General features: G+C 42.1%; 1 protein-coding gene across 15 annotated transcripts in view; it reads left to right on the forward strand.

Moving 5' to 3' along the window:
* The window catches only part of NHSL1 (NHS like 1), a 150,728-nt gene that overhangs the window by 67,546 nt on the left and 63,241 nt on the right, over nt 1–19,941 (forward strand). The window contains exon 1 of one of the 15 annotated variants that reach the window (XM_085541608.1): nt 8,623–8,790. The exons of 11 other annotated variants lie outside the window; for them this stretch is intronic. In XM_085541608.1, coding sequence (XP_085397734.1) covers nt 8,775–8,790 — 16 coding nt within the window. In that variant the 5' untranslated portion in view covers nt 8,623–8,774. Of the gene's footprint in view, nt 1–8,622; nt 8,791–19,941 lie in introns of those variants that run through there. 3 more of the 15 variants (XM_085541610.1, XM_085541611.1, XM_085541606.1) reach the window with 3 other exon arrangements.

Consider the following 19,941-nt stretch of genomic DNA (forward strand, 5'->3'; position numbering starts at 1 on the left):
TGGTTTCAGTGTTTGACAGTAACAAACAAGTTTGGTAATATCATATGATAAGTTTTCCTCAGTGTTCCAAGGGCAGGTCTGTAGGCCATGAATTTTTGTACTGCTGGGCAGTTTGTGTTTTCAGTGCTTCTTGGAGAAGCAGTTTTGGAATTTATAGCTGTCTTCATCTAACTTCACAGTAGAGCTTGATTCTCAAAGCATAGGGGATAGTCTTTTTGTAAAGTCCAAATGGACTTGAAAATTTTGTTTTTAAGTCATGAACACAGTTTTGAAGTATTCCAGTTCAACTGAGGTGATTTTGCAGAAGAGCGGTAATTGTTAAGGGGATGTAGAAGTAACAACAATGGTAAATTTCTTTAAGCAAGATCACTTAATCCATGCTATTCTAATGTAAAATTATTTAGCGGGCATTCTTTCTGCATACTTTTTGCAGGTGCACAAGTGGAAGAAAATATATCAGCTAATACAAAGATAAAGGCCTATAGACCTGAGGGAACTAGTGGTGTTTTTAGAGGCCAGAAGATGTGGTGGATTTAGCAGTGGGGTGCGTGTGTGTGTGTGAAAATGGTTCTTCAAACTTCAGGCAACTTCATAGATGAGCATTTATGGAAACCTCAAAAAGCATTTGTGTAAAAGACTGGAATAACTCCAAAACAAATACTGCATGGTTTATATTCTTTTTGTGGACCTTTTTTTTTTTTTTTTTGTTTTCCTTCTTCTTTTGGAAAAAGAAATGAATGTTTTATAGATGCAATTTTATATATGAGTAAGCATATAAAAATCTAAACATTTAAGTGGAAAAAGTGAGAGATTTGGCATGAACCTCGGTTATTCATTTTGTAATAGATTTTTCTTCTACATGTAAGTTCTATATGCAAAGATAAAACTGGATGTTTTCATATGTATTTGAAGCATTTGTAGCAATTAACCTGTATGGCCAGGTATGTGTCTTAGTATCTAATGCTGATGGTTCTGTAGCTGTAACCATTGGACATTATGCATTTGTGGAAGCAGTTCTCAGCTGGGAGCAGAGATACTACTTAAATTACCTAGGCATAAACTATTTGTCTTCGTGTGTTTGTGTGGTTGCACAGCAGAGGGTTGTTTAAAACTTTAATGATGTACAGTGGCAATCAAAACTCTTCCTGCTGATAAAACTGCTGGAGCTATTTGAAAGCCTGATATTTAACTACAGCTGGAAGTAGCAACTTTTGTATGGTCGTACGTAATCGCAAATTTAATCAAAATGTTTCCTTCATCCCGTGTCTTCTGGCAAACATTGCTGTACATGGGATCTGAAAGAAGGTTTGTGAACAAAAATTTGCAAGCAACAGTAGCAGATTAAATTCGAGTAAGAAATGTTGATAGGTGTCACAGAATCATTTAATTAAGGGCACATCTCTACTTTTGTTTTATCAAAAACCACGGATTCAGCCATTGTTGCTCTTTGTTTTAATCCCTTGCTATTTCTACAGTATAAATAATTCTCATCCCCCAAAATGAACTGGTCGCTGCAGCTTCTGGGGAAGATGCCAATTCCTCTTAACAGCTTTGTGCTGCTGCTGTTGTTCCTTTAGGTGTTCATTTTTGGCACCTGCTATTATGGAATTGTGTCTTCACCTCTGAACTGACACCACTTCTATCTTCTGTGGCTCCCTTTGAATCTCACTTGCAGTGTAGCTCCAGTAGGAGATTTCTTGGTTTCTATAGCAGAGCACAATCTCTTCCAGAGTGAAAAGGATATCCCAATCCAGCTCACCTTGCAGTTTAGCTTAACTTGATGTTTGTATTAGCGCAGTCACCAGAATAGAGCTCTTCATAGAAGAGCATTTGCTTGCTTCTTTGAGCAATGGAGAAATGAAGGGGGTGCTGTGATTTCCTCCTGAGGGTGTGATTTTGAGTTTTATGAATGTTTTCAAGTTGTATTTCATGATTCATACACAGCTTTCTTTTCTTGTTCCTGGGCTACCTCCCTCCTAAATTCAGTGAATCCTTAGGCTAAAAGATTTGGATAACTCCCTATCAACACAGAGGTAAAACTGATGTCTCCTGACTTTCATATTTTCCTCTCAGCGCTCTGTATTTTATAAAACAGAATGGATGTTTTCCTGCAAGACGTTGTATGCAGCATTTGAGAGGAAACAATGCACTGTATGTGCTTTCCTACTCCCCCCTGCTAATAAAACGCTAGCATATATGAAATTGTCTGTTTCCATGCAGTTGTTATTCAACTGCATGTGAACTGTCCTCTAAAACTGAGGGAGCCTTTGTCTTCAGACTGGTCATAGTTCACCACTCTGGCAGGACATTGCAAATATTATAGCTCCTTGTTTTTCTTTTCTGATCTCTATTACATATGAAAAAGAAAAAAGGAAAAGAAAAGAAAAGAAGAGAAAAGAAAAGAAAAGAAAAGAAAAGAAAAGAAAAGAAAAGAAAAGAAAAGAAAAGAAAAGAAAAGAAAAGAAAAGAAAAGAAAAGAAAAGAAAAAGAGAATTTGAAAGTTAAGAGTGTGGTTAAATGACTGAAGCTAATGAATTTTGCAAGAGTGTATTTAGTTTCTATTGCAGTGTTTGGAACTAGTAAAAAAGGGGATTTGACAGCTTGTAATTTAAACTGTGAAATATGTTTTCTTCTTGTCTTTTATCCCCAGAATCTCAAACAAAATAAAGCTAATTAAGCTGTAGATTTCCCAGCCATTTATCCATCCACCTGCTCTTTTGCTGACATTTATCTGTTCATTTATCTACCAGCCTTCTTTCCCTCTCATAGCTAGAAGGCTCGTGTTGTCTGTTTCTGGTGAATTGAAAGGAAAACTCAACTATAACCTTATGTGCTACTTGCTGCTCCGAAGTTAAAACTGAAGTGATCTGTTAAAATGTAAGGCTTAGGTGCTTGTGATAACTGTGCAAAGTGTATTATCAGCATGAGGATGTATGTTGGACAACTGGGAGTATGGCACATTTTCCATCTCAGAGAAAGGTAATTAATATGTATACCCTCTGCTCCTTCTGGAGCTTCCCTTACATATGGTGCAGCAACTCCTACTTGGCACCGTGTCTTCTCAAGGCAGATGGTTTCCCTGGACATTGAGCTTTGCGGTGCACCGAAGGGAGCTACGAGCTGTGAATTAAATGCATTGCAATTGGTGTACAGTGTGCGGATGAATCGCTTAAAACAAAAAGATGTGAGAACTGCTTGGAAGGCTTTTGGCAAAGTTACTCAGAAGTTGTCAAACCAAACACTGAAGCAGACTGGATCACAGGGTCCTGTGCAAACCATGGTCTATGTCCATTAGCCACACACGCAGTCCTGACATGATACTGATGGCTGCAGCTCCTCGGTGACTGTACTAATGAAAGAGGGGCCTGTAGAAAAAGCATACTTGTAACTTCAGTCAGCCATGCCTGATTTCAGTGCTTGAAACAGGTGCAGAGGCCAATGGAGTAGAGGCTGTACTTGCTTCTAACTTCCATTGATTCTTTTAAATCCATTTCTCCATAGTTATTAGCAGATGAGTTAGGGTGGTTATAGCATGGTGTACATTTAAACGGAAACTTTCTTCTAGGGGTTGTTAATTCCATTGTATTAACCTCGAGTAATGCATGCAGTGCTGTATGTGATAAATACAGCATTTTCATCTCAGAATAAAAAAGAGGTCATTGTGACATGCGATGGCAGAAGCAGGTATGACATTATACATTTGACCTGTAGCCAGCTTGATCCATGTTTGTGAAGGGAAAGCGGTGAATGGCACAGCTGGGGGCACGGTGAGCTGAGCCTGACACTGAGGAAACTGCAGCTCCTCTGTCATCTCTGGCAGGCCATGATTCACCTGGGATGAGAGGAAAGCAGCAAACCCATTAAATTAATCAGGTCAAACCAGAAGTAGCTCATTTAGTTCTCCCTGCTCTGTGCTTCACACACACACATGCAATCAACTCCGTGAAGAGGCAGAGCACGTCTGTTCCAGAAGGAGTCACAGCACACACTTTGGTGGCTGGTTCAGTTTTGTAGCTTGGGAGGAGCTGGGACAGGTAGGGGTCCAGTAGTGTTTCTTGTTGTGGTGCTGTAGTAACTCACACACCACTGTGTCCCCCTGCATGCAGCTCCCGGTGAAGGCACTGCCTCAGTTTGCAGCTCAAGGACAGCGACTGACAAAGTACAAATACTTTTATGTTCATATTTGGGTGTCCCTAAAGAGAACTGCTTAAAGTAGTACAGGTTTTATCAAGCATCATATTTCAGTGAGCTATTTGTGGTTTGTTAGATGAACGTTTCTGGCTGTGTGAATGAGAACTGCTCCCAGCCTCTGCTGATGGTTTGCCTGCACACAGTTGAGCTCCTTAGAAAGGAGTAGAAACTGATTTTTCTGAATGTTTATTTGTGTTTGTCTTATGTTTGATGGCCTCGAGGAGCTTGTAGAGAAAGGATGGTTGCTGTATATTAGGTTATGCTGTGTTACAATTGTATCTTTGTAGGGAGACAGCCTGTTCTGTTCTCCTTGTAGGACAACGCACCAGGGTATGGTTGTCTTTGTCACTCTTGATCTGTTAAGGTGTGATTTGCCTTATAGCCTAAAAAAAGGGCAATAGTTCAGGTTATTCCAGGTGTCCTTTCTGCCACCCTTCATTTTCATGTTCCCCAGTACCTTGAAGCATTCTTCAGTAACCCTGGTGGAAAGACCATGCCAGTCTGAAGGGCCAACCAATGGGAAACCCATGTGGTATCCCTGTGGTGACCAGTTGAAGCTGTGTGTGAATGACTGAGCAAAAGAAGGTGCTTATGAGTTTTTCTTTGTTCTGTCTTATCTTGTTTTATTTCAGTAGTAAACATTACTGATGAAGCTCTGCTGCATCGATTAATCAAAGATAATTTGACACATAACCCTGGCAAAAGGATGATATTTTTTTATCTGAATGAATTAGGAGTTGGTTGCAGATTCCTGCCCTGAAGAGTTGCAGCAACTCTTAAAAAGATTTTGCCCTTTCTGTGCCCTTGCTCTGAAGAGTAAAGCAAACAAAAGATAAGGCAAACTGATTCATGGCTTCATTTTATTTGTTTTCTTCCTCACTTAAGGCAGAAGATAGCCCATTCTGAAAGTCATTCATTCCACTGTTTTTAATGCCAAATACTTTTCACCTTCAGGGACTGCTGGGTTTATTACAGATGAACTTTTTGTTTGTAGTAGTCTGAAGCCATAATTCCACATATGTCTGTAATGTCTACTTGTAAACTCTACCAATTATAGCTATAGATATCGTAGGAACAGAATTAAAAGTGTCTTTTGAAAATCTGTTTTATATATATATATATATATAACATATATATACAAATATATATGTAAGATTTAAATTTGGCTCCTGGATTTGTATACAGCTGAAGTGGAACTAGGTGCTTCCTTCAAATAAAATGCCAGTGTTTAAGGTCTAAAGAAAGAAAACAGTGTGAAGTTGTTTCAGAAGTTTTGGCGGAGATGGATGGTTTTAATGATGGGCAGCTCTTTCAGATATTTATATGGTTTAGTTCCTCCCTGTTGCTCGTAAGTGGTCAAGATTCAATTGTCTTCTTCCTTTGAATAGTTAGAAAATTCAGTTTCTCGTGCCATTCTTGATAGGGATGGTGAACCCCTGTTTCTGCAAGTTCAAGAGTGTATGAGTAGCTATGCTATAGCTGGAGCACTGATCGTTTGAGAAGGTCCCTTCACTGCAAGTTACTCCTTCAGGTTACTTTCTGCAGGACAGGACACAGCCTTGTTGCCTCCTGCTGACTTGCAAGGCCTGCTGTGACCTTCTCCAAATACATTTCTTCTTCTACAGTGATTTTTAAAATACTTCTTTCCTTCTTCACTATAAGAGGAAACTCCACCCTGATCAGTGAAAAATCCCTCAAGTGGAACTGGTAAGGTAATAATATCAAATGTGAAAGAGAGAAGCAAATATTTTCTCTTGTGTTGCAGTTAGGAGAATACTCAGCGTTACTTATCAGAATATAAACCAATGTCCTGTCAGCTGGTGCTCAGTTCTGTGGCTGAGACCATCCCTTTCAGCCCATCCGGGGCTGACCTCCTCCATCTCTCCTCTCTTACCATCCTGTGGCCACCACTTGTCCTGGCAGACTCTGACACTGACTTTTCATTGGGCCTGAGCTGGCTGCAGACAAGCAGTGTTGTTGGGCTGTGAAAGCCTTCATTCAGGTCCAAGACGGTATTTTGACTCCAGCTGTTTTCTTTGGATGGTTCTTCAGAGTTTTTTTGTTGTTGTTGTTTGTTTGTTTTGTGTGTGTGTTTTACGCACAGTGTGAAAGGGAAATGTGTCAGAATGATTCAGGCTTTAGAAAATCTCCTTCAAAAGCTGGCTGGCATTCATCCACGGTATCAGAAATGTGCATCTCTATGGACTTTGGTTTGAAAGGAAAAAGTGTTTAATTAGATGTCCCATGAGATAAGGCTTCCCAGGGCCCCATCCAGCCTGACCTTGAACACCTTCAGGGATGGGGCACCCACAGCTCCCCCACTCTCTGAGTAAAGATTTTTCCCCTAACATCTAACCTTGATTTCCCTTTGTAATGTTTAAAGCCATTCCCTCTTGTCCTATCACTATCTGCCCCCATAAAAAGTCATTCTTCTCCTGTTTGTAAGCTCCCTGCAAGAACTGGAGGCCCACAGTGAGGTTTCCCTGGAGCCTTCTGCCTTCCCTTCAAGCCCAGCTCCCTCAGCCTTTCCTCATATGCTCCACCTCTCTGATCATCTTTGTGGCCCTCCTCTTGACTTGCTCCAACAGCTCCGTGTCTTTCTTGTGCTGGAAAGACAAGGATTGATATGTCAGAACTCCTGACTTCATGTTATTGGAACTTTTCCCTTTAGATGACCATAACCACTTGTATAGATACACAGGGAATGCACAATGCTCTGTGTCAGCCACGGTCTCCTCTATGAAGCCAATGGACATAGCATCCAGCTAGTTGATCAGAATGGCCATGGCAGCCATTCTGTTACATCAGTTTTCCTTTCCCTCTTTCCTGCAGACATCAGGATCTCAGACAAGAGGATCCCATGCAAGCTTCTCTGTTACTGATGAGGGCAAAGAGATAGTAGATAGAACAGAGTACCGAAGAGTGGCCGCTTGCTGAATATACATTTTTCCCCACTGTTTATGCTGCTTGATTGCTGGTTTTGCCTCTTTTTAGCGCATTTTTGCTCGTATCTGTGATCCCCATAGGATTTCTCGATCCCCACCAGAGTGCTGCAGCTGCTGCTCCCAGACCCCTGTGAATAGCACTGATGCACTGCTTGCTTCCTCTTCCAGGTAATTAATGAGTAGATTTAACAAGATTGAACCTTTAAATCCCTCTGGTATCCAAGTAACCTTCCTTCAGCTACAGTATGGTTCTGTTTGTTTTGCCTATATAGAGTGTTTGTTTCTGGCACCCTCTGAAGAGTTATGATAGGAAATTGCACGTGTATGCCTAGAACACCACAAAACTGAATTAAGAGAAAAACGCCTTTTGTTTCTTTGAGCATAGGGAATTTTTGAAATTAGTCTGTAGCCTTTCTATCAGAATTCGGAAAAGAACAGGTAGACTAAGCTGTATTAGTTTGGGTTTGGGGCTGCTCTGTTGCAATGTCCCCACATTTTGGATGCAGCATCCTGCTCTAAAACGAAGCCACTTTTCTTGCACGTTGACAGATCACTGAAATGTGATACTTGCAGACCTAAGCATGCCTAATAGTACTCAGCATCTCACAAACTCTGCCTCAGCTTCTGTACTCTAAACTCTTGTTCTTAAGGTGTCTGCACCAGGGTTTTTCTCTGGAGCCCTTCCCAAAGACTGCGTATTTGCTTACGTCCTTTATCATAGTGTGGCTTTACTGAGGAATTTTAGGACAAGTAATGCTTTTGGAGAGAGTTGTAGTTCTCACTTAGTGAGGGAGTCACCCTGACCCTTACCTTGCATTGTTCCCACATTACTTTGCTGTTTAGGGTCAGGCCCTATAAAAACCAACACCACACAGGGCAGCACTTTGTGTCCCGTATAAAAACAAAGCTCAAGGTTGAGCTCTTGTCTTCCTATAGGTCGCTTGTGCAGAAAAGGGGATTCTGCAAGAAATTCTTTGAGCTGCATCCCCTGTGATTTTTAGAGTCGCATCACAGTGTATTGGGAGTTGGAAGAGATCCACAAACATGACTCCCATGCTGGTGACAGGTCTGGAGCACAGGTCTTAAGAGGAGCAGCTGAGGGAACTCCCATTGTTCAGTCTGGAGGAGGCTCAGGGGAGACCTTGTCTCTCTCAACAACCTGAATGGAGGCTCAGGTGAGGTGGGGGTCGGCCTCTGTGTAATGAGTGACAGTACTAGAGGGAATGGCTTCAAGTTGTGCCAGGGGAGGTTCAGGTTAGATGTTAGGAGACATTTCTTCTCCAAAAGAGTGGTCAGGTGCTGAAATGGGCTGCCCATGGAGGTGGATAAGGCGCTGTTCCTGAAGGCGTTTAAGGAGCATTTAGATGCTGTACTGAGGGACACGGTTTAATGATAAATATTGGTAGTAGGTGGACGGTTGGACCGGATGAACTTGGAGGTCTTTTCCAACCTTGGTGATGTGATTCAATGCCTGCCCGTTAATTGGCACATGCAGAGAGCAGCTGGGATGGACGGAAGCTGACCGCGGCTCTTTCATCTCCCCCTTTCCCGAGCCGCCTTGCATCTGCCGGCCGGGGCCGGGCGGGGCCGGGTGGCGGCTGCGGGATCTCAGCTCGGCTCGGCTCGAAGCGGTGCGGGATGTTCTGCCTGAAGGGTGAGCGGGGCCGAGCCCCGCGCTCGTTTCCGGCTGGGGGTTTGTGTGGGATGGAGGAGGGGCTGCGGTGCTGAGATGTTTATCCTTTGAGTGGGGGGTGGGGGGAACAGGAAAAAAAAGAAGAAAAGGAAAAAAGTTGATTCGTTTATTCAACGCTCTACCGAGAAAAGCGGGGATGTATTGCGCCTTTTTTGAGCAGGGAGCGGGACCGGCAGCCCGCGGGGATGCTGCAGTGCCGGCAGACAAAAGGACGGGCGTGTGCCGGGCTCGGCTCCTGCCCCTGGGGCGGTGGGCTGCGGCTCCCGGGGGTCTCAGGGCCCAGGAGGAGCAGGGGATGGGGCTGCTAGGGAGCCTCGGGGAAGGGTGGGTGGGGACCTCGAAGGTTTTAATTGGAATTCCTGAGAACGTTCTACTAATGTTTTTATTCAAAATCGGTGTTGTTGAGGCTTTTTGTTCCCGAGGTGCAATAGTTGAAAGCTAACAGCGCGGAGCTGTTGTAAGGAGGAGTTTAGGAGCTGTAAAACACACCCTTTCCCAGTGAAAGAATAGCCGGTTGGGTTCAATGCTTGGCTGCTTGTCAGCCCGTGCTCTAAGTATTTAGCTCCTCTCTCGGGGTTGTTCAAAACGCCGATTACTTTCGCTCTCCCAATGATTTCTATTTGCGCTAAGGATCTCGGTCCGCTCGCCAACCGTTAATGAAAAAGCCGGAACGAAGTTTCTTTCCTGCCGATTTTGGAGTAGTGAACGCATGTTTCTAGACTAGACCTTATTTAATGTAATGGCACGATTTTGCTGTGTGTCGGTTTATCTTAAATGGAATTGCTGCTGTGTACCAAGCACAAACCAACCAACCAAAACAAAACAGCTCTATTTAAACTGCAGAGCAAGGGGTTTTCAGTCCATGACATAATTCAGTGGATCACTGGAGTTTAGAAACAGTGACAGTGGAAACCTTTTAAAGCATTAACTTAGAGATACAGACCAGAAGTTGTTTAAATAAAGAGCATAGCAGATAAACCATTTTGGGTAACAAGGCAGCTGGTAGGACTTGCTCTTCTGTATTTTTGAGCACCTGGTCGAAAATGAACCCAGGAGCAAGGTTTTCAGAGAAGCTTTTGGTCCAGCAATAATTCTGTATGGTGAAATTCATAATAAAGCAAAAGTATCCGTGCTTTTCAATGCATCACAGGTTGAACGTGTGCAAACTGCTCTCAAATTGTTCAGGTTGTGTTTGTAAGGCAAGTTAGTTGTGAGGCACAAAGCCTGCCTCAGTGCCGTGCTTCAAACCAGCCAAGGCACTGGGGAGCTGTGTTGAACAGCCACATATTTGGAGTGTTATTCCTCTTTGTGTGCCCTTACATACTGTTTTCTCTAAGCCAGTATTTTATTAGATTGCAGTAGGCTTCTCTCCTTACCTTGAAGAGCACTGGTTACCGTGCAGTATGTTATTAACTTGTGTTTGAAATTGAGGATCCTGAAATAATCATCTGGGGCATTACTATTGATTTCTTTCTGTTAACCTCAGCACGTGGTGGAGAGAATTGCTTGGGAACTCATCGAGGGGGAGGATTTGTTTGTCTTTGAAGCTGCACAGCAGGTCTGTCTCTCAGATACTGTTTTTGTTTAGGCTCTGAAGGGAGGGGTGGTGAAGTTTTGTTTACATGCTGCCCTGGCTCCTACCTTGTTGGGTTTTTTTTTCAGCCTTGTGATGAGCAGCCTTGATATGATGAGTTGTGGGCGCTGAGTTTGTGGAGTGACAAAGTTGGTGTGCTTGGTGGGTGTGGATGTGTTCTGTGTGTAGGATCAGTTGATGAAATCCCTTCTCTAAAATCACATCATGTATCTTCAGGGACCTGGGCATGGAGCTGCCTCTTATTTTTCTTTTCCCCCTTGTAGCTTTTTCTACTCTCTTTGCACAGTCCCTAGTAGTGGCACGGAGCCTCTCCTTGCAGCACCCTTCTCCATTATCCATGAGATTCTTGGGAGAGAATGAGATGGGTGGTGCATACCTCTGCCTCACCACCAAGGTGGCAGTGTGCTTCTTGGTTTCATGGCACAGCTGCTGAGCTCACCCTGGTACACACAACAAGAGCTGCATCAGTGCTTGGTCAGAGCATTGTACACTACAATACAGTGCACTGTAATCCAGTTGTTACCAGTATTTGGAATTAGAGATAAATGGAAGATTGAAACCTCTTCCAAAAGGCTTGATTCCTAGAAGGTTCACGAGCTGCAGTTTGTTGGCATGTGCTAAAAATGAGGTCACGTTCCTGTTATACTTGCCTGGAGTTTCTCCTTGATTTATAGTTTTGGTTGAAGGAAAGTAGTGCCAAGAAACACTGTGAAGCAGACATTTGTGCTTTCTGCTGGCCTGTGCATGGGAATTATTTTCCATCATTGCTTGCCTTACAGCTGTGGATTTGAGAGGGAAGTCTTTTATACTAATAATAGCAAGAAGTTATGATAGAAGTTATCCATGAAAAATCCCAGGCATGTGCTGCTTGCTCCCTAGAGAAAGGGCTTCGTGGTAGAAATGGAGATTTTGTTTTATTATTTATTTGTTTAAAGGATCACAGGCCTGCTCACCAGTTGTCTCATGTGTTCTGTGCATGTAAAGGCATTCCTAAGATTCTTTTCTTGGCAACGTTCTCATAAAATATCCAATGTTTGAAATAAGAAACAGATTTTCTCCTTTAAACAAATTCGTTTTCCAAGTTGAACTGGGCAAGCAAAAGTTTGTAAAACTTGCTTACTTCTTTCTGTCTTTAAATTAACATGCAACAATCGCAAGTGAGGGAAGGGACTTGCAGTCTTCTAAATGGAAGAATCTGTCTGAGTGAAGGTCCTTTGCAGAATTTAGGCTTTAGTTTGAATCTAAGAAAAGAACTGATTGATTGTGTGGTATTTGTTCCCTTGACTTCATTTCAGTTTTTTAATCCTGCCTCAAACTGTGTGTAATCACAGTTGGGCTTGTGAGTCAGATCAGTTTTGTTTTGTTTTTTTTTTTTTTGTGGTTATTTCTTTGTCATGTGCATGATTTCAATAGGGAAAACAACTTTGGGGCTGCTTCTTATCTGCAAATCTTCAAAGTATAAAAGCAATTTGTGGAATTAGTACAAGCAAATCAGAATTAAATTTCAGATATGTGACTGTTTAAGTTGGTGAGCCCATGGCTATATGAAGCTCTCTGCTCTGTTCTTCATTTCTCTGCTCCTCCATTGAATTACTCTTTCTGCTGTGCTGTTTCCAGGCTGTTCTCTGTGCCACTTCTTTTCCTGTTCCCATCCTTGCTATTGCTGCCTGGTTCACCTGTGAGGCGCCTGTTAGCTGCCACTGAGGGAAGTCTTTGCATAACTTGGTCTTAACAGCTACATCTGCCAGAATTCTTTGCGTGGCAGGACAGTAATGGAGAGATCTGTCAGATACGGTATGTTCATGTACTGCGAAACAAATCAATTTTTACATCAATACAGAAGGGATTTTAGAGTTTAAGATTGCTTGACGTTTGATTTGTTTTGTTGATTAAACAACTCTTTTATCCTGTGCTGAGGGAAGGAGCAAGGGTGAAGAGATCCATACGTGGCTATGTATGTTCATATCACCCAATGCAGGTCTGTCCTCTGTATCAGAGAGCAGTGAACAGATTGCTTTGAACTGTGTCTGAAACTACAGAATAAAATCAAGCATAATGAAAGGAAGATGGCAGGTTTGAATAGGAAAATTCTCCCTGAAGTTAGTTGGGCCCTAGGGAGCACTGAAGATTCTTATGTAGTTCTATTTTGTCTCTTAAGTAGCTAATTAAATTGGAAAGGAGTGCATGTGAAGGAGGGCAGCATGTGTAGAAGTGAGTTTTCAAGGCAGCTGGGCACTGAGGCAATGCCCCTCAGCTCCACCTGTTCCCTGGGTCTGCATGCAGCTGGAGTGGCAAATGGAAGTCCAGAGACACTTCTGCAGTGAGGGCTGAGTAGAGGAGAGCTGCTCCCCAGCTCTTGGCCCCATCATGCGGAGGTGGCCCCTAATGATGTTTGTTTATCTTGTTGGTCAATTGCATTATGCTCCTTGGGGCTGCTTCGTTTGACTGCCCTGATAGGCCACCAAATGCTCAGAACCTACCAAATGAATGCCTTTTGTTTGGTGTGTTTGCATTTTTCTTATTTTGGTAACAGAACAGGGTGTGGGCTTGTGTTTTTTCCTTTAAGATTTTAAGGAGGCCGATGGCAGTGGGTAAAGCTGGGCAGAATGTAATCAGGTGTTAGATCAACATCTCCTCCCGTAGGCATGCCAGCTTCCCAGGGCACAGGGGTATTTTGCTCTGCTACCCTAAATTGACGTGGAAACAAAGCAGGCTGCATGAGTTTAGCTGTGAAAGCAGTTAGTACAGAACCTCACCTTCAGCAGATAATCAGAAATGAGGAGATCAGGAGAGCTTTCAGTATTTGAATGTAGCTTGTGCTTTTTAAACACAGCCGCAGGTGAGCACACAGACAGAAACACTTGATGCTCGTGGTCTAGTCAGGTGTAGTCTTAAAGAGTTTATGGAAATTGACTTGTCTGCTGTCACAACCATATAATTAACATGCGTCTTTGCCTCTAATTTTACTTTCATGTGGGCATGTAATGCATTCCCTCCCTTTCTGCTCCTTGTCTGCTTCATTGCAGGCTGCAGTAGGACTCCTTTGCACAATTCATACAGTGCTGTAATCTTGAGGAGGGACTAATGGCAAATGAATCATTGGTGGAACGATCATCTGCTGTTTTCCTTGACCTGCTGATGTTTGATTTTTAAACAATACCAACCCAATATCACCTGGAGGCTCGTGACCACAGTACATGCAGATGGTGATTGCTGTTCATCACAGTAGGAGAGGGCAGTGAGTTTCTACCAAAGCGCAGCAAGAAGCCAGTGCTGTTAATTTTAAACAGTAAGACCGTGGAGATTAAAGAATATGAAAACATAAGAAGAAAGTAGCATGCACAGCTGATGGGATGCATAAGTATTGAAAGAATTTCACATTGAAGTAGTCTTTGAAACAGTGTGCACATACTTGAAGCCTATAAATATCTTCACACATTTTTCAGCCGTTTAAGCTTAGTAATGGTTTTGCATTGCTTAAGTATAGCATTACTAGATTTACCAGATTTGTGCTGTCTATACTTGTCACTTGTCTACAGTAGCTTTTTTTCTCTTTCCCAGCAGCATTTGTGTACAAGACTGATGTGCTTCTGGGGAAATGCCATAAACTTTGGTCAAATAGGAGATCTGCTTCCTGTGAAAGCACATTGCCTGGCATTAAGAGATGGAAATTTTATTACTTCTTTTATTCAGAGTCCTGTCACAGCTGCAGTTCTGCCTGTGGTTAATGTCTGGTGAAACAGCCTATAATTACCCCAGGCATCTTATTTTAATGCTGTCCTAGTGCTGTCTGACCCCCAGTCCTCTGGAGCATCCCACTCTTTTCTATCTGTATTTTAAAAAAATTCAGAAAATGTTCCTGGCGTTTTAGAGCTCTTTTGTAACTTATTTGGAACTTGAGACTTGAAAATAGTATAAGCTTAATTGCCGATCTTATGCAGAGTGGTGACAAAAGTGTAGCTTATTTAGTCTAGCTGGTAGCTTGGGATGTAAATATCACGATGAGAAAGGAAACTTGTTGAAGTTCAAGTAGAGTACTGGCCTAAGATGAATGGTTTTGAGCAAGCTGTGAATTAATTGAAGTCTGACATTAAAAGGTCCCGAACCATCTGAGGAGGGAAGTTGTGGAACAGGCTTCCAAACAGGATAATGTGGACAAAGAAGTGTTTTTAAGATGGTTCTTGATAAGTTTTGATAGTTTTGGTCACAATTTCTGTAGCTAGTAAGTAAGGTTTGTAGCAGTGGTCTTTCGAGCTAACTGGAGGTCTGGGTGCTGGACTGCATTTGTACTGTATGAAGCAGTCATCACACGTTTAAGTGCTTCTGGTCTGTCTGTGAGGACCAGGAAAAATTATCCCTTTACGTACTTACTTGCACCGTCTGATATTTGTCTGTTTCATTCTGCTGCAGGGAAAGACAGTGAGGAACAGGTGCCCTGCAGGTCCTCCTGGCACCACACAGCTTGCAAGTGTGCCCTGCTCTCTATCCTTCCTTTTAAACTGAGCAGCAGACACTGCTGACAGAGAAATCTTGCAGGCTTGGGCTGGTTGGGACTCCTGGGCTTTTCCTGTCCCCTTCTAGCATTGGGTGTGCTCCACTTGTAAGTTTCATTTCATAAATTTCCTGCTCTCACAGGGACCTCAGACCTTGCTGACATCCTTCTGTGCTCTCTTGCTCTTTTTCCTGTGCTACCCTGTTGCTACATGTGGCAAGATATGGGAAGATACAGCGATATCTTTCTATAGGCTGCTTGAGAGCTTTCTTGACCTGGAAATCCTCCTAATCGAGAAATCTGTTGGGAATCTCTTCCCAGCTTGGCATCCTGGTTCCTTTCCTTTTCTAAGTTTTAATCCATGCTTACTCTAAACTCATCAGTAACTGCTAAAATAAAAAGATACAATGGCACACCTGAGAGTGAAGGCAGGGACTAATGCTTGTGATGCTGAAGCTTCAGCACATCCAGGAGCCCACTCTCCAGGAGGGGCACATGCTGTCTGCACCTCAGCTACAGAGGATTGGATTATTTAGTGCATTTTTTTAGTCTTAGGAGAATTGCTGCCTCTTTAGCACGCTTATGTGAGATAAAGAAGCATGAAGCCTAAGTAATGAGGAAAGCCCAGATTTTTCCTGCCTTTGTTATTGAGGTCAACCAGCTGGACACTCTTGCCTGAAGGATTAATTTGCAAAGGGGTTATATATCTTTTTTTTTTTCAGTAAGTTGGGTAAAAACTTCCTGCTGGAAAACAGATCATGGCAACACCAATGTCTTCCTGAGGAAGAAGAGTACAGGATGGTTTTAAACTTCTGTCCGGGTGGGAAGTATTCTAGGAGGGGGTTTGAGGTGGGAACTGGGAAGATGTGTGAAGTGATGAGGGCTGTGGAAGTAGTAGTAGTACTACGTGCTTAGGACCTTAATTGGAATTTAGAAATTAAATATTTCCTTCTCTCATTTTTTTTTTTCTTTATTTTGGAAAGGGAAATTTGAAAGGGTGAATTGAAGTTGTCATATTGGTTTCTTCATTGCTTTTTGAAGGCTTCAAAACATCACTTTTCTGTGCCGTGGAGTTTCACCCCTGAAACACCTTGTTTTTCCTGCGTGAACAGATTTAGATTTCTTTTCAAAGCCTTATCTTTCCTCAGCCCTTGGCATGTCCACTGGTACCATTGTGACTCTGGGCATGCTCTGCAGCAGCATGACTCCGAGGACAGTGCCACCGCCTCATGGCTGACATGGAATTGTTGCCATGAGGTGTACTCGACCCCATTGGGTTGAACAGCTTGGATCTGAGCTGGAGATCTAAGATATTCTTGTGTTGTTCTCCTGATCAGAGGTTGCTCTCATTTTCATATCATATATACGTACAAGCTCATGTGGATATGTGCATAAATCATTTCATGCATGGAAAGGCCATGTGCTCTGGGAAATTTACAAATAGAAATTGAAGTATGAAAGCGTGCCATAGTTTCATTGTTTTGGAGTCTAGTCTTGAATTACCATCCTCATTTGTGTAAACTTACTGTCATTTATACATTCTGGACATGGTTTAGTGGGAGATATTAGTAATAGGTGAACGGTTGGACTGGATGATCTTTTAGGTCTTTTCCAACCTTGGTGATTCTATGATTCTATTTTTTTCCTTTCAAAAGAAATCTAAGGGGACAGATAAAATATGTGTAAAGTCTGAGTGACTTCAGAGTACAAAAAAAATCTATATTGATCTGTTCGGCCTCAAATTTAACACAATCTGTAGTCCCAAGAAGTTATATTCTGTCAAAATATGTAATTTCAAGATATGTAATTCTGAAATTACTGGAAGTATAGACTTGGAAAGTTACGTCGATTTTTCCATGTATTGATTTGTGTTTTTTATATGGCCTGTGATTAATTTTGCGTTGCTCTGTCAGAGCTGTCTAAGGGAAAATCTTTCCTTGGCACAAGCATGTCAGAGTATGGGAAGAGTAATCTAGAGGGGGATTTATTTTTGACAGCATTGCTTGAAATTGCAGATATTTGTTTTTCCATTTTATGTTCTTCTAGTGAACAGACTGATATTGAAACCTGTTGACAATGGGATATATTAATTGGTGTGTTTCCTTGTGGCAGGTGTTCAAATTGCTGCTCTAGCCAAGTGGCATTGTGAATCTCATCCATTCGATTTGCTTTTTGGTAGTGTTTTTTTCTCAGCTGTAATTCCAGTTGCCAAGAAGGAAAAGTTACTGGTAGACTGGAACACTTCTACCACATGTGTTCAAATCATTTTGTAGCAAAATCCAATGCTGTAATTGTAAGAACAGTTCGCTTCAACGATTAATTTGGTATTCTGCCTAAAGCAGCAAACCAGAAAGGTTTGTGTTAAAGATAGGAAAAGAAGAAATCAATGTTTTTTGTAAAAATTAAGGCTTATGTAATGGATACTAAAAGTTACACAGCATATGGATATATTATTGATCCCTGGAGTCACGAACGTTCTTAGAGTGTGATTTTTGTCCTGGATTGAAATACTACAACTTTGTACTGCTCCTCGTTAGACTAATCTTTCCATGGTAGTGGCCACATATTTTTGTCATTACTCTTTCTACTGGAATTTGATGGCATATCTACAAATCCCAGAATTCACTTACTTTTTTTTTTTAAGGAAAGAAATATGTTTTGTGATCTGTTATAAATTATGCAGGATGTATCTAGCCATAACTCTTAAGAAATGGATTCTAAGCTGGCTTACCTTGCATAAATATGATTTTCATCAAACTGTGACACTTTAGGTTGAAAAGTTAGTATATTTGATATAAAATATTGTTTTAGTTCTTTCAGTATACCTTGCTGAGAGATAAGCTTTCCTCAGTCTGCTGGCAGAAGTGTGTGACACAAAGCAGTGATAGGGAAAATCTACATTAGTGAGTACTAGGGGAAATGGACTCATAGCTGGGAGTGGTCACTGTGAGGTCCCAGTGCCTGTGGCATTGCCCAGAGATATAGGACAGGGAGGTGGCACAGAAGGGGAAGGGGGGGTGGGTGCAAGGGGGGGCTGAGCTGATGTTTGACCAAAACCTGTGTGTCAGCTTGGCAATAGCAGGCTGTGCAGTGAAAAACGTGATGATTGAATTGTTTGGGTTTTTTATACATTAGGTTCAGCATCCTCGCTCCTTCACCAGCATGTTAGTATTATTGCTTTCTTTTTTTTATGTAAAGATTAAGGGCAGTATTTTATGTAAACATAAGGAGACATTCTGAGGTACAAAATTGAAGCACTTCTAGAAATACATGGCAAGAAATGACCTCACTTGATATGAATTGGAATCCGTTAAGTCTTTTCCATTGTTTTACTCTTGAGGGCCCCCTTGATTCTCTGTGGTGTCAGTTCCAGTAGAGAAGCTGGGCAGAACTTCCTGCACAGAAGGACATGGGCTTGGGGTGGCAGCCTCTGGGTGTATGCTTTTGATAGCAGCGTAGAGTAGAGTAGCACAAGTTGCTTTGTTTTTATATTGAAGCCCTTCCATGCATTGTGTCTCACGATAAGCTTCTTGGGTTGAAGGGAGGTTGCTGCTGCTCGGAGTCAGAAGGATGCTTTCCTCTTCAGGCATCCAATGGGAGAAAGGAGGTGACTTCTTTCTTTTCTTGTTGCCATGGTAATGAGTTTAATAAGCAGACCCATCAACTTTCTATCATCATTTAATACGAGTTGTGAAATAAGCTGTTAGAGGTGTGACTCCTTCATTTTTGTGTTGTGTGTTTGTGCTCTAATAGCCTGCTTGGCTATCCATTGTGGCTACGGATGGGCAGCTGCCCCTCTCACCCTGCTTCTGGTCAATCATCTTTTGCTTTGCATTTTCATAATCACAGAATATCCTGAGTTGGAAGGGACCCACAAGGATCATCAAGTCCACATCATGACTCCATGCAGGACCACCTATATTCAAGCCCTATGTGTGAAAGAGGTGTCCTGGGTAGCCTGTTCCATGCCTGCTGCCCTCTGGTGAGGAACAGAGTTCCTCAATCAAGGCAGCAAGGGTGGCTTCTGTTGATACTGCCGCTAGTAACAGATTCTCCTCAGAAGTGCCTCTCTGTGTCCCTCAGAAGTGTCATCTCACTTGATTATTCTGTCATCTCTCCCAAATACGCATCACCCCCTTCACAAAGACAGTCTGGTTCATAAAAAGCACCAACCAAACTCTTCATCTTAACAAGTCTTATATCTGATCTATCTGCTGCTTATGATGCTGGCTTTACTTTGTCATTTGACTCATTTGAATACTCCAAAGCAACAATCAAGATTTGATATTGAGCTTCCGGCACTGTTTGTTACTCCTAAGAAGGTTCTCAAATTGAAAGTAAAGATTAATAATAGCAACACACAAGTGTATTTTTAATTTCCTGGGGACAGTTAATAATGTAATGCCAAGTGAGTCCAGTATCTTACTTACACGGTGTCTCTCAAAACACTTATAATTACAGAAGGCTATTACATAACAGCAAAGGAAAAAAATGAAATTAAGATATGGAAGAAAAAGTAATGGGTTTTCTTAGAATCGATGAGGCGGGAAGATATGGGAGGATAGTTCCAGATCATAATGCAAGAGATATGTGTATGAAGAGGCAGAAGAAAGCAGTTGGTGGAAGCAAAGATTTGGAGCAATCTCTGCATGGGTTTATTGGGAAGAGTGTTGGTACTGAGCTCACAGTTATTATGAGACTGGAGAAGATGTTTTGTAAATAGGGACAGAGTTGATGGAAAATGCAGAAAGGAAGAAACTTAGAAAAGTTTGCAAAGGTGTTTTAGCTTTCCAGTGAGATGTTGATTATTCATTATGTATATCCTACAGGCTTTTAAAACTCTTGGTTTATTTTCTCTTCTTCTATCTTTCTGTTGTGTCCAGGTGATATGTGTGCCTGCTGTGTTGGCAGGTCTGCAGGTTCCATGTGGTGTAGGGGTGCCCAGGAGCAGCAGCCCTTGCTCCAGGAGCCACAGTGGCAAAACACCGTTACCTTCAGGGTGTTGCATCTAGCTTGTTACGCACAC

Source organism: Coturnix japonica, chromosome 3, assembly GCF_054131305.1.
Source record: "Coturnix japonica strain WE chromosome 3, WE-NBRP24, whole genome shotgun sequence".
In the NCBI taxonomy this organism is placed as follows: domain Eukaryota; kingdom Metazoa; phylum Chordata; class Aves; order Galliformes; family Phasianidae; genus Coturnix; species Coturnix japonica.